Source organism: Salvelinus alpinus, chromosome 29 (genome assembly GCF_045679555.1).
Source record: "Salvelinus alpinus chromosome 29, SLU_Salpinus.1, whole genome shotgun sequence".
Taxonomy (NCBI): domain Eukaryota; kingdom Metazoa; phylum Chordata; class Actinopteri; order Salmoniformes; family Salmonidae; genus Salvelinus; species Salvelinus alpinus.
Window position 1 is genome coordinate 24,152,960 of NC_092114.1, and position 13,113 is coordinate 24,166,072.

General features: G+C 41.2%; 1 protein-coding gene across 1 annotated transcript in view; it reads left to right on the forward strand.

Moving 5' to 3' along the window:
• trpn1 (transient receptor potential cation channel, subfamily N, member 1) overlaps positions 1 to 10,163 on the forward strand; it is a 48,147-nt gene extending 37,984 nt beyond the window's left edge. The window contains exons 24-30 of the mRNA XM_071375283.1: positions 18 to 215; positions 810 to 1,019; positions 2,782 to 3,236; positions 5,258 to 5,680; positions 6,078 to 6,535; positions 7,207 to 7,359; positions 7,646 to 10,163. Of these exons, the coding sequence (XP_071231384.1) occupies positions 18 to 215; positions 810 to 1,019; positions 2,782 to 3,236; positions 5,258 to 5,680; positions 6,078 to 6,535; positions 7,207 to 7,359; positions 7,646 to 7,818 (2,070 nt within the window). The 3' untranslated portion in view covers positions 7,819 to 10,163. The remainder of the gene's footprint in view (positions 1 to 17; positions 216 to 809; positions 1,020 to 2,781; positions 3,237 to 5,257; positions 5,681 to 6,077; positions 6,536 to 7,206; positions 7,360 to 7,645) is intronic.
• Positions 10,164 to 13,113: the final 2,950 nt, after the last annotated feature.

Genomic DNA, 13,113 nt, shown 5'->3' on the forward strand with positions numbered 1-13,113 from the left:
CTCCCCCTTCTCCTCAGGGCTCCACCCCCCTTCACCTGGCAGCCCAGAGTGGTCACATGTCTGTGGTGGGGCTGCTGCTGAGCCGCTCCAGCTCTCTGCTGCACCTGAGGGACAAGCAGGGCCGCACCTGTCTGCACCTGGCCTCCGCCAGCGGCCACGTGGCCATGGTCAGAGTGCTGCTGGGCCAGGGGGCCGAGATCAACCACACCGAAGAGGTGAGACTGACCTGGAGATGGAGATGTTATGGGGAGAATATGTGGATGTTATGGAAACATTATGGAGAGAGTATGAGGATGTTATGAGAATGTAAGGGGATGTTATGGGGAGAGTATGAGGATGTTATGGAAACATTATGGAGAGAGTATGAGGATGTAAGGGGATGTTATGGGGAGAGTATGAGGATGTTATGGAAACATTATGGGGAGAGTATGAGGATGTTATGGAAACATTATGGGGAGAGTATGAGGATGTTATGAGGATGTAAGGGGATGTAATGGAAACAATATGGGGATGTTCTGAGGATGTAAGGGCATGTTATGGAAACATTATGGGGAGAGTATAAGGATGTAAGGGGATGTTATAAAAACGTTATGGGGTAGTATGAGGATGTAAGGGGATGTTATGGAAACATTATGGAGAGAGTATGAGGATGTTATGGAAACATTATGGGGAGAGTATGAGGATGTTATGGAAACATTATGGGGAGAGTATGACAATGTTATGAGGATGTTATGGGGATGTTATGGTGACATGGTGACAATAATAAAAAACTATGCCAGATCACACACTAATTCCATTGACACCTCTAGAGTGGCTGGACCCCGCTCCACTATGCAGCCAAAGCAGGCTGTCTGGACATGGTGCGGTTCCTGGTGGAGAGTGGGGCGTCGGCCAGTGTAGAGTGCCAGGGGGGACGAACACCACTGCAGTACGCTGCCGGAGATAACCACCAGGGGACGGTTAGCTTCCTGCTACGACGACAAGAGAACAACATACTGAGACTGCTGGAGGACAGGAAGGTTGGTGTTCTCTCTCTCTTTCTGGCTGTCGTTCTGCCCCTGAGCAAGGCAGTTAACCCACTGTTCCCTGGGCGCCGAAGACGTGGATGTCGATTAAGGCAGCCCCCCGCACCTCTCTGATTCAGAGGGGTTGGGTTAAATGCGGAAGACACATTTCAGTTGAAGGCATTCAGTTGTACAACTGACTAGGTATCCCCCTTTCCCTTTCAATATTCTCCCTATATTTTCTACTTTCTTTCTAGTCTAACCACAAGATGTCAGCAAACCGCAATTTTAATAGAACAGGCACTGCCAGAACATATTTTTAAATCAATGTTGCTGATGAGTACCTAGTTTGTGTTTGACCTGATGGTGTGTTGGTGTGTGTTGTCTGTAGTCTGTGTTTCACCTGATGGTGTGTTGTCTGTAGTCTGTGTTTGACCTGATGGTGTGTTGGTGTGTGTTGTCTGTAGTTTGTGTTTGACCTGATGGTGTGTGTTGTCTGTAGTTTGTTTGACCTGATGGTGTGTGTTGTCTGTAGTTTGTGTTTGACCTGATGGTGTGTTGGTGTGTGTTGTCTGTAGTTTGTGTTTGACCTGATGGTGTGTGTTGTCTGTAGTTTGTGTTTGACCTGATGGTGTGTTGGTGTGTGTCGTCTGTAGTTTGTGTTTGACCTGATGGTGTGTGTTGTCTGTAGTTTGTGTTTGACCTGATGGTGTGTGTTGTCTGTAGTTTGTGTTTGACCTGATGGTGTGTGTTGTCTGTAGTTTGTGTTTGACCTGATGGTGTGTTGGTGTGTGTTGTCTGTAGTTTGTGTTTGACCTGATGGTGTGTGTTGTCTGTAGTTTGTGTTTGACCTGATGGTGTGTGTTGTCTGTAGTTTGTGTTTGACCTGATGGTGTGTGTTGTCTGTAGTTTGTGTTTGACCTGATGGTGTGTGTTGTCTGTAGTTTGTGTTTGACCTGATGGTGTGTGTTGTCTGTAGTTTGTGTTTGACCTGATGGTGTGTGTTGTCTGTAGTTTGTGTTTGACCTGATGGTGTGTGTTGTCTGTAGTTTGTGTTTGACCTGATGGTGTGTGTTGTCTGTAGTTTGTGTTTGACCTGATGGTGTGTGTTGTCTGTAGTTTGTGTTTGACCTGATGGTGTGTGTTGTCTGTAGTTTGTGTTTGACCTGATGGTGTGTGTTGTCTGTAGTTTGTGTTTGACCTGATGGTGTGTGTTGTCTGTAGTTTGTGTTTGACCTGATGGTGTGTGTTGTCTGTAGTTTGTGTTTGACCTGATGGTGTGTGTTGTCTGTAGTTTGTGTTTGACCTGATGGTATGTGTTGTCTGTAGTTTGTGTTTGACCTGATGGTGTGTGTTGTCTGTAGTTTGTGTTTGACCTGATGGTGTGTGTTGTCTGTAGTTTGTGTTTGACCTGATGGTATGTGTTGTCTGTAGTTTGTGTTTGACCTGATGGTGTGTGTTGTCTGTAGTTTGTGTTTGACCTGATGGTGTGTGTTGTCTGTAGTTTGTGTTTGACCTGATGGTGTGTGTTGTCTGTAGTTTGTGTTTGACCTGATGGTGTGTGTTGTCTGTAGTTTGTGTTTGACCTGATGGTGTGTGTTGTTTGTGTTTGACCTGATGGTGTGTGTTGTCTGTAGTTTGTGTTTGACCTGATGGTGTGTGTTGTCTGTAGTTTGTGTTTGACCTGATGGTGTGTGTTGTCTGTAGTTTGTGTTTGACCTGATGGTGTGTGTTGTCTGTAGTTTGTGTTTGACCTGATGGTGTGTGTTGTCTGTAGTTTGTGTTTGACCTGATGGTGTGTGGGAAGCTGAACTCCAACACTACTCTGGAGGAGCTAGTTCTTCACTCCGCTGCTCCCTTGGACACGGCCGTGCGTCTGTCCCGAGCCCTGGGCCTGGCCGCCCTCAGGGAGAAGGAGCGCTACGTGGACCTCCAGGCGGCAGCCCACCACTGTGAAAGCCTGGCCTCCGACCTGCTCAGCATGGCCTCGACCGGGGGGAGGGGAGCCGGCGCCGTACTCAGGGCGGTGGACCATAGAGGGGCCAGCGTGCTGGACTGCCTGATCGAGGGGAGGCAGAAGGGAGTGGTGGCCCACCCGGCTGTCCAGAAGTACATGACGGAGGTGTGGTATGGCAGTCTGCAGTGGGACTCCTGGAGGATCCTGCTGCTGTTTTTTGGCCTGCTGCTCTGCCCTCCACTGTGGCTGTTCCTCTCACTGCCTCTCAAACACAGGTACAGAGTAGACTTTCATAGATACAGGTTCATAGCCTTTATTAATGGGAGCCCTTTTGAGGCTAACCCACTGGACACACAACGTCATTTCAACGTGGACATTGATAAATGAGATTTCAACCTTTATTTACCAACTCAAAAAGTCAGCCAGAAGTTTGTAGAATTACCGATGTGTTGTCATTATGCTTTCAACCATCTAAAAGCAGAACCAAATTCCAATGGGAAAACAATGTCAGGTTTTTGGGTCATCTAAATGTGTTATCACTGTGCTTTCAACCATTTAAAAGCAAAATGGGAAAACAATGTCAGATATCTTGTATTTATACAACAAATGGTTGTGTTATCCCTGTGCTTCATCTAATAGCAGAACCAAATGACCTGGATAGTAGTTGAGATTACATTAAAAGTACATGGTGCAAGTGATCAATGCTGTTTGAGATTCTGCATGGATATTTATGTTGTGGAGATCTCCACAGACCTGAGACCTTTGCATGCTATCTTGAACATGCACGCTTTCTATGATTACATAAGAAAACATTTATAGTTACAGTAGACTAACCTCAAAATGTGGCCATGGATGTGTTACTCATTTTAAGGTTGAATAAATGCTGTTACATTAGTTTGTAGTTTGCCTTAACTTTAGGCTATTTACTGTATTACAAAATAATATTGAATTGTGTTTTGTTGTCAACTTAACCAAATATCACCATTTAAAGGATAATGGTTGAATAGTTTCATCTGAGCCGCTGGCTTAATCCTGATTTAGTCTGGCTTTAATTCCAGCTTTTCTACAAATCAATAATTTATATGTTGGATTCAAGTCTCCATCTCAATCAATAATCAAAGTTAAAGAATAGGATTAAATCAAATCAAACTTTATTTAAAGTGCATTTAAAGTTTTATTTGATTTAGTCCTAATCTTTATCTTAGATTTTTGGTTGAGATGGATACGTGAATCGAACATATCAATTACTAATTAGGTAGACAAACTGTAATTAAAGCCAGACTAAGTCAGTGGCACAGATGGAACTATCCAAGCAGAAGATAAATATCCTTTAAATGTTCATATTTGGTTGCGTTGACAACAAACACAATTCAATACCCGGTTTGCCTACAAATGAATCATTGATATGTTGGATTAACATCTCCAACTCAACCAAACATCTAAATTCAAGAATAGGTCTAAATCTAATATTATCGAAGTTTAAATGTACTTTAAATATAGTTTGATTTGATTTAGTCGTATTCTTTAACTTAGATTTTTGGTTGAGATGGAGACGTGACTAACATATTAAGGATTAACTTGAAGATTACATTTGAAATCAACCAAAGTTTGAAACCCTAGGGCTATATGTATTGTCTATTTTTAGTTAAACCATGGGTTGAATTGAAACAATAGCTGTTGACTTCCCAAATGCTGTATAGACCTAAATAGTCTCATTGATAATATATGACCTATAAAGTATGGTTACATTTCATTTGCTCTGTTAAACCTACCTTTTGGAATAATTTAGATTAGCACATTGGTAGTAGTCAGTGACCAATGTCAACACTAAGCAGGGCCAGGCTTGGTTAAAACCCTGCATGGGAGACCAAATAAATAGCAAGGTTTTTTTTTCTGATAATGTACATTTTTTACAATGATGACATAATCCTGTGGTTGAGATTCCACCCTCAAAATAACCTTTTTTTTTCAAATCCAATGTGTTTTTCACTTAGATTCCTTGTCACAATACATTAACAAATTACATTGAAACAACGTTGAGTCAACCAGTTTGTGCCGAGTGGGATGTGTTTACATTCAAACATTGTATCTCAAACTCTACCAGTTACAAAAAGAGAACTAAGACTCGTTATTTTTGACCAATCATGAATCAATTATTCAGCAACTAACTTAAAACATATAAGCTCCTCCGCGGAATCAATGACAGTTTTGTATGATAGTTGATTGCCAGACAATATTATCTTGGGATTTAATATTATTTTAGGATTTAATGTAAAATCTTTCAAAACCACACCAGGTTCAACACCATCCCCATCGTGAAGTTCATGAGCTACCTGGTGTCCCACGTCTTTCTCCTGGCCCTCTTCATCCTCACCATCGCCTACCCCCCGCTGAATCCCATCCACCTGGGTCACCTGCTGCCTGGATGGAGTGAGTGGCTGCTGCTGGCCTGGCTGGGGGGCATGCTGGTGTCTGAGCTCACCCAGCCAGGGGAGCGCCACGGCCTAGCCTGGATCCGAGTGCTTGTCCTGGGCTTCTCCGCCGCTGCCTTGCTCTGCCATCTCCTGGCCCTGGTTCTCCAGCTCTGGCCCCCCTCCCATCTCCACTGCCTTTTCACCCGGAACGTCCTACTAGCCGTGGCCATGACTCTAGGCTTCATCCAGCTGCTGGAGTTCCTGACCTTCCACCACCTGTTCGGCCCCTGGGCCATCATCATCAGGTGAGAGAAGATCAGTGGAGAAAACTATACAAGTAGGCTATTTACTAGGTAGGAGCAGATCAACATGTCAGCAGGACTGATACTGCAACACGTTTTAACTAAACAGGTCTTCCTCTGCTCCTACAGTGCATTTGGAAAGTATTCAGACACCTTGACTTTTTAAACATTTTGTTACGTTACAGCTTATTCTAAAATGGATTCAATAACGTTTCTCCCTCATCAATCTACAGTCAATACCCCATAATGACAAAGCAAATAAAGGTTTTTAGAAATGTTTGGGTCTGAATACTTTCCGAATGCATTGTACCTCTGTAAATATGTTGTTATTGTTCACTTAAGTATTATCTGCAATAATAAGGCCTTATTTTTTTATTTTTTTGGCTTCTGTCCTCATCAGTGACCTGATGAAGGATCTGGGAAGGTTTGCCGTCATCCTGGCGCTCTTCCACACCGCCTTCACCATGAGCTTGTGTGCCGTCTACAATGCCACCTTTGTGAAGCCGGAGACAGCAGGCCACACCCCTCGGGAGGTGTCGGTCCTGCTCTTCTTTGCCCTTTTCGGCCTGACGGAGCCTAAAGAAATGCCTACGTTAGTGGGCTCGCCCCCGGCTGCCGGCGTGGTCGCCCAACTGGCGTTTGGCATCTACCTGGTGGTGACGGTGATCGTGCTGATCAACCTGCTCATTGCCATGATGAGTGACACCTACCAGCGCATTCAGGCCCGCTCGGACACTGAGTGGAAGTTTGGCCGGGCCGTGCTCATACGGGACATGAGTAGGAAGTCGGGCACGCCGTCTCCATTCAACCTCTTCACCAACCTCTTCTTCTTCGCCAAGGTGCTTTGCAAACATGGAGGTGAGTTTCATACTAGTGTTCCTACCTTGTTCAGGTAATTCATAGATTCAATATCGGCAGTTTTAACAACTACAAATGATCCCAAGGAGGCAAACCATGAGTGTAATGCTACATCGTGTATTATATATACACTGAGTGTACAAAACATGGACACCTGCTCTTTCCATGACATTGACTGACCAGGTGAATCCAGGTGAAAGCTATGATCCCTTATTGAGTTCTCTTGTTAAATCCACTTCAATGAATAGGAGACAGGTTAAAGAAGGATTTTTAAGCCTTGAGACAATTGAGACAGGAATTGTGTGCCATTCAGAGGAAGAATGGGCAAGACAAAAGATTTAAGTACATTTCAACAGGGTATGGTAGTAGGTGCCAGGCACACTGGTTTGTGTCAACAACTAACGCTGCTGGATTTTTGATGCTCAACAGTTTCCTGTGTGTATCAAGAATGGTCCATCACCCAAAGGACATCCAGCTAACTTGACACAACTGTGGGAAGCTTTGGAGTAAAAATGTGCCAGCATACCTATGGAATGCTTTCCACACCTTGTAGAGTCCATGCCACGACAAATTGAGTCTGTTCTGAGGGCAAAAGGTGGGGTGCAACTCAATATTAGGAAGGTATTCTTAATGTTTTGTACACTCAGTATGTGTTATGTATAACCCCCCAGGTAAGATCTGCTCTACAGAGGGCCGGGACCTGATGACTGAAGAGGAGGATGCAGAGGGTCTGCCTGGGCCTGACCCCCGCTCTCTGGACATACCAGCTCATACCTCCCTGGGCTGGATGAGGACCAACAAAAGGACACAGATTCTACCTGAGGGTGAGGTTCTGATTGTACTGATCCATTTCAATTCACTGATTTCAATTGATTGAGATTCACAGATTTTATGTATTTCAATTCACTTCAATTAACTGTTCAAAGTAATCATTTGGTAATGCATATGTGATTTGTGTTTCTAATATTATCTGATACTTACATGCATGGCACGTGAAAGAAAATACATGTTTGAGCATCTTACATTCTTGATTCTCATTAATAAAAGTTCCAACAAACATAGTTCCTACATTCTTGTTCCTATCTTTCAAACTCTCTCTATGCCCCCCAGATGGCCAGGCCCAGCCCCTCCCCTCCAGCTCCAGGCTGGCTGGCCAGGTGCGCGTGGAGCAAGTGACAGACTGGGCTGTGGTAGTCCAACGCTACCTGGCGCTGAGAGGACAGGGGGACAGAGCCATGCAGGAGAGGGACCCTGGTACTGGCCCTGCCCAGCACCCTGACTGATCCAGTCCATCCAGAACCAGGACTCAGTATCTCTGACTAACTCACCCACACTTGACTTATTAGGCTGTATCCTGATTCTCCACCTTTCTCCCACAGTATGCTCTTGCACACTTTCTGTCATGGATTTAACAATATTGGAAGCTCCTTCAAATGATTTATCCAATCCAATGCTTTTAAAATCCATGTCAGAAAGTCTAAGTGCACACTGTGGGAGAATGGTGGAGAATTGGGATGCAGCCTAAGAGCTTTACCCAGCAGTATCCTTAGGACCTTAGCCAAGCCTTGTCGGGACCCAGCATCTTTAGGAGCCTGCACACAGCTTAGCCCGACTCCCAGGACCCCAGCCTTGACATTAACATGAGCCTTGAATACTTACTGGACAGTATGACTCCAGCCCTGCCTTACCAATGGCCCAATTCTGCCATGGCCTACTACATCACAGCAACAACCTGTGAAACAGAACTACTAGCACCAAACACACTGCCTTTATTATCAGCTGTCCGTGTATACATTACTCTCACTCACAATTGACCTGATTGTCCACAATGGTAAATAACTTGTGATCCAGTGCCCAGGGCCCAGTTTTTCAAAAGCTATCTGATTAAATGCAAAGAAATAGAATAAAAAGAAAGGGCATATAATTTAGTTAAATGGGGTCGCCTGTTCTATTCGTTCCATTTCTATGCATTTAATCCTCTCCGATTGCGGAAATCCGATCAGATAACTTTTGAAAAACTTGTCCCAGGCTATGGTTTATAGCGTGTAGCTTCTGATATTGTCCAGTAGAGGTCAGTATTAGACAACTTTCTGTCAGGGTTGTTTGATGAGCCGTGTGAGAGATGTATGAGCCTGTAAAAACATGCGAGAGAGAAGAGTTGATTTATTAGGGAAAGAGGATACCTAGTCAGTTGCACAACAGAATGCATTCAATCAAAATGTGTCTAACACATTTAACCCAACCCCTCAATCAGAGAGGTGCAGGGGGCTGTCTTAATCCAGTTCAATGGCACCGGGGAGCAGTTGTTGGGGGTTAATGCCTTGCTCAAGGGCAGGACAGCAGATTTTTCCACCTTGCCGCTCAGGAATTCAAACAAGCCACCTTTCGGTTACTGGCCCAACACGCTTAACTGCTAGGCTACCTGCCGCACCACTATTATAGTGTAGTATTGTACTATCATCATTACTTTCATGCGACAGTGCCTTGATTATGCGTGACGTAGCATTTCATTATAATAACACTTTTCTAGGGACAGTATTGAGAAAAAATTTGTTCTTTGACAAATGAACCTGGTGTTACTGAAACTCCTGTTATTTTTTTAACTCAATGGCAGTAGATAAGTGTCTACGTCAGCTCTGCCAAACAGGACACCTACCTGGAGACTACATGTCCACATAAACCTCCTATTTTACAATATACATTATATCATGCTTCCTTCTACAGTTAAATATGTTTTTATAACATTTTTATGAATAGTGTTTATTGTAGTGACGTGTTTAGAGAAAAGTATAATTGTATTATCATGATATAACATGAGTTACTCAGTAATTCCATTACTTCATGAAAATGGTCAAACCTGTGAAATAGAGCAATAGGAGGTCAAACTGGTCTGCTTTCTCTGCCACATCATTTACTTTATTATGGGTCACTCCTTCTCCCCCCCTCTCTCTTTCTCTCTCTCCCCTCCCTTCCCTCTTCTATCTTGACATTATGGCTAGGAGCTAGGAAACAGGCCTGTAAACGTAGTACCTTCCACTCTCTTTATCATTGAACTAAACTAAACGCTGCAGCCAACTGTGCTTCTTCCATTAATTACGCCAGAGATACGGGGGGAAACCCTTCGCTCTTCTCATTCTATAAGATTAACCTCGAGGATGTTGTTTTTACCTGGTCAGACCAGGATGAGTACAGTGTGCCCAGGGAGTGAGATTGATGTGTTTGAAGCATATAACATATAAGAATTCACAATGAATAGGACTCAGCTTAACGTAACTCTAAACAGAGAATGAAAATAGGAGGTAAATAACTCAGGGTGCATTTTAAATGGCACCCTATTCCCCATATTTATTCACTGCTTTTGACCAGAGCCCATGAGGTCATAGGGCTCTGGTCAAAAGTAGTGTGCTATATAGGGAATAGGGTGCCATTTGGGACTCAAGCCCAAGTTTCTCATCTTTCTCACCTCTTTGAGTGCCTTGCAGTAATCACTGACTCTAAAATGTCCAGACTTGTTGAGCCAACTTCTATGGTTCATAGAAACCTTTAAAAACATATGTAACCCCTCATTCTATTGTATTGTTGATATGTTTTATACAACCTAAACTTCAATAAACTTTTAAGTCTGTAATGTAAGGTATATTCACACATGCACACACAAGCACACACACACACATGTGCACGCACACACGCAAACACACACACACACTAACACAATCTGTTATTTGTGAAAGATTAAAAGATGAGTGTTTTGTCTTGTCTATAGTTTGATGTGTGTTTTGTCTTGTCTATAGTTTGATGTGTGTCTTGTCTTGTCTATAGTTTCATGTGTGTCTTGTCTTGTCTATAGTTTGATGTGTGTCTTGTCTATAGTTTGATGTGTGTCTTGTCTATAGTTTGATGTGTGTCTTGTCTATAGTTTGATGTGTGTCTTGTCTTGTCTATAGTTTGATGTGTGTCTTGTCTATCGTTTGATGTGTGTCTTGTCTATCGTTTGATGTGTGTCTTGTCTTGTCTTGTCTATAGTTTGATGTGTGTTTTTCCTTTTCTATAGCTTTGATGTGTGTTTTGTCTTGTCTATTGTTTTGATATGTTTTTCCTGTCTATAGTTTGATGTGTGTTTTGTCTTGTCTATAGTTTGATGTGTGTTTTGTCTTGTCTATAGTTTGTGTGTTTTGTCTTGTCTTGTCTATCATTGGATGTGTTTTTGTTTTGTCTTGTATATAGTTTGATGTTTGTTTTGTCTTGTCTGTAGTTTGATGTATGTTTTGTCTTGTCTATAATTTAATTTGTGTCTTGTCTATAGTTTGATTTGTATTTTGTCCTCTCTACAGTTTGATGTGTGTTTTGTCTTGTCTGTAGTTTGATGTATGTTTTGTCTTGTCTATAATTTAATTTGTGTCTTGTCTATAGTTTGATGTGTGTTTTGTCTTGTCTATAGTTTGATGTGTGTTTTGTCTTGTCTATAGTTTGATGTGTGTTTTGTCTTGTCTATAGTTTGATGTGTGTTTTGTCTCGTCTATAGTTTGATGTGTGTTTTTGGCTTGTCTATAGATTCATGTGTGTTTTTCCTTGTCTATAGTTTGATTTGTATGTTGTCATTCTTTATAGTTTGATGTGTGTTTTGTCTTGTCTATCGTTTGATTTGTGTTTTGTCTTGTCTTGCCTATCGTTGGATGTGTTTTTGTCTTGTCTTGCCTATAGTTTTAATGTGTGTTTTGTCTTGTCTATAATTAGATGTGTGTCTTGTCTTGTCAATAGTTTGATGTGTGTTTTGTCTTGTCTATCGTTTGATGTGTGTTTTGTCTCGTGAATTGTTTGATGTGTGTTTTGTCTTGTCTATAGTTTGAGGTGTGTTTTGTCTTGTCTATAGTTTGATTTATGTCTTGTCTATAGTTACATTTACATTTAAGTCATTTAGCAGACGCTCTTATCCAGAGCGACTTACAAATTGGAAAGTTCATACATATTCATCCTGGTCCCCCCGTGGGGAATGAACCCACAACCCTGGCGTTGCAAGCGCCATGCTCTACCAACTGAGCCACACGGGACCGTTAGATGTGTGTCTTGTCCTGTCTATCGTTTTATGTGTGTTTTGTCTTATCTATAGTTTGATTTGTATTTTATATTGTCTATAGTTTGTGTATTTTGTCTTGTCTATAGTTAGATGTGTGTCTTGTCCTGTCTATCGTTTTATGTGTGTTTTGTCTTATCTATAGTTTGATTTGTATTTTATATTGTCTATAGTTTGTGTATTTTGTCTTGTCTATAGTTTTATGTGTGTCTTGTCTTGTCTATAGTTTGATGTTTCTTGTCCTGTCTATAGTTTGATGTGTGTTTTTCCTTGTCTATAGTTTTGATGTGTGTTTTGTCTTGTCTATAATGAGATGTGTGTCTTGTCCTCTCTATAGTTTGATTTCTATTTTATATTGTTTATAGTTTGATGTGTGTCTTGTTTTGTCTATAGTTTGATGTGTGTTTTGTCTTATCTATAGTTTGATTTATATTTTATATTGTCTATAGTTTGATGTGTGTCTTGTTTTGTCTATAGTTTGATGTGTGTTTTGTCTTGTCTATAGTTTGTGTGTTTTGTCTTGTCTTGTCTATCATTGGATGTGTTTTTGTTTTGTCTTGTATATAGTTTGATGTTTGTTTTGTCTTATCTATAGTTTGATTTGTATTTTGTCTTCTCTACAGTTTGATGTGTGTTTTGTCTTGTCTGTAGTTTGATGTATGTTTTGTCTTGTCTATAATTTAATTTGTGTCTTGTCTATAGTTTGATGTGTGTTTTGTCTTGTCTATAGTTTGATGTGTGTTTTGTCTTGTCTATAGTTTGATGTGTGTTTTGTCTTGTCTATAGTTTGATGTGTGTTTTGTCTTGTCTATAGTTTGTGTGTTTTGTCTTGTCTTGTCTATCATTGGATGTGTTTTTGTCTTGTCTTGTATATAGTTTGATGTTTGTTTTGTCTTATCTATAGTTTGATTTGTATTTTGTCTTCTCTACAGTTTGATGTGTGTTTTGTCTTGTCTGTAGTTTGATGTATGTTTTGTCTTGTCTATAATTTAATTTGTGTCTTGTCTATAGTTTGATGTGTGTTTTGTCTTGTCTATAGTTTGATGTGTGTTTTGTCTTGTCTATAGTTTGATGTGTGTTTTGTCTCGTCTATAGTTTGATGTGTGTTTTTGGCTTGTCTATAGATTCATGTGTGTTTTTCCTTGTCTATAGTTTGATTTGTATGTTGTCATTCTTTATAGTTTGATGTGTGTTTTGTCTTGTCTATCGTTTGATTTGTGTTTTGTCTTGTCTTGCCTATCGTTGGATGTGTTTTTGTCTTGTCTTGCCTATAGTTTTAATGTGTGTTTTGTCTTGTCTATAATTAGATGTGTGTCTTGTCTTGTCAATAGTTTGATGTGTGTTTTGTCTTGTCTATAATTAGATGTGTGTCTTGTCCTTGTCTATATTTTGATGTGTGTTTTGTGTTTCTTTCTCGTCTGTAGTTTGTTGTGTGTTTTGTCTTGTCTATAGTTTGATGTGTGTTCTGCCTTGTCTATCGTTTGATGTGTGTTTTGTCTCGTGAATT